This window comes from Mesitornis unicolor, unplaced genomic scaffold, assembly GCF_000695765.1.
Source record: "Mesitornis unicolor isolate BGI_N332 unplaced genomic scaffold, ASM69576v1 scaffold6267, whole genome shotgun sequence".
Taxonomy (NCBI): Eukaryota; Metazoa; Chordata; class Aves; order Mesitornithiformes; family Mesitornithidae; genus Mesitornis; species Mesitornis unicolor.
This window is the reverse complement of record NW_010195607.1, coordinates 106-1,140: the sequence shown is the minus strand read 5'-3', so window position 1 is coordinate 1,140 and position 1,035 is coordinate 106. Positions and strand designations below refer to the sequence as shown.

The window sequence follows — 1,035 nt, the reverse complement described above, 5'->3', positions numbered from 1 at the left end:
GGGAAAAATTAATTTTGCCTGATTTACCCTGAAATCTGAATTTACCAGTGTATAAATGTGTGCATTAACTGCTGCTGTGAACTGGCACTGGAGTGCACAGAGTTGATCTCCCTATGTTTGTGACTTCATTGCCCTCATAGAAGCCAGAGTGAAGGGGACATAATAAGTATGATGACATGGATTTCTTAATCTCTTATACTTGATACTTTCTACAATAGTGAGAAAAAGTAGAAAGAGAAAGAGAGCCAAAGTGAAAGAGAGCCAGACTCCAGAAACTGAAGACCTGAGCTCTCCAGCTGGCAAATAGGGAAAGCTTTTCTGAATATGCAGCTGCAAATTTAACACGGCAAATCTGCAAGAAGCAAGATAGTTAGGCTTCAGTTCATGGTTGAAAGTAATAATATGTATGTCAGGAATCAGAGAATTTAGTTACATACAGGTTGTCTGTTGTGGGGGTTCCTATGGAGTAAACTGGGAGTGGGGTGGGGGAAGGAGAAAATGGAAAACTTTAAGAACTCTGACATGAAAAGCACATGCAATTTTGGTGTGCCATTCAACAGGCCATTTTGTTGTGGCCTGTTTGAAACATATTTTAACTTCGAAGCATGTCCGGATTTGTCATACTGTTTTAACTTCTGCAGAGTTCCAACAGGACCTTTGATATTCCTCTCACTTTGTCTGGAGCTGTAGTTCTACGGGAAAGACTGAATTATGAAGAAAAGACACGTTATTTTGTCATTGTTCAAGCAAATGTAAGTATAGATCTCTTAATGGCCATTTATGCCACTGTGACTTATTTGGGATTTTAGTTTCCAGATTTAGATTTTTCCAAGGAAGGGAAAAGTCTTACTGAAAGTCTTGCTGCACTCTTGCTCAGGTCTGATAACACTCTTCTCCTGAAGGTCTTACTTCAGATCTGTCTAGGTCATTGAAAGCTTAAGCATAGTATTACTGGTTAAAAAAGTTTGCTCAGTGAGTGTAACAAGACAACCTTTTTGGCATAAGGAACAAATTGCAAATTTGAAGTACAACCAA

At 38.8% G+C, this 1,035-nt stretch overlaps 1 protein-coding gene across 1 annotated transcript in view; it reads left to right on the top strand.

The window, feature by feature from the left end:
* Positions 1-752, top strand: part of LOC104543537 (protocadherin-15-like) — a gene marked incomplete at both ends in the record, with an annotated part of 15,940 nt that extends 15,188 nt beyond the window's left edge. The window contains one exon of the mRNA XM_010188172.1: positions 642-752. Coding sequence (XP_010186474.1) covers positions 642-752 — 111 coding nt within the window. The remainder of the gene's footprint in view (positions 1-641) is intronic.
* Positions 753-1,035: the final 283 nt, after the last annotated feature.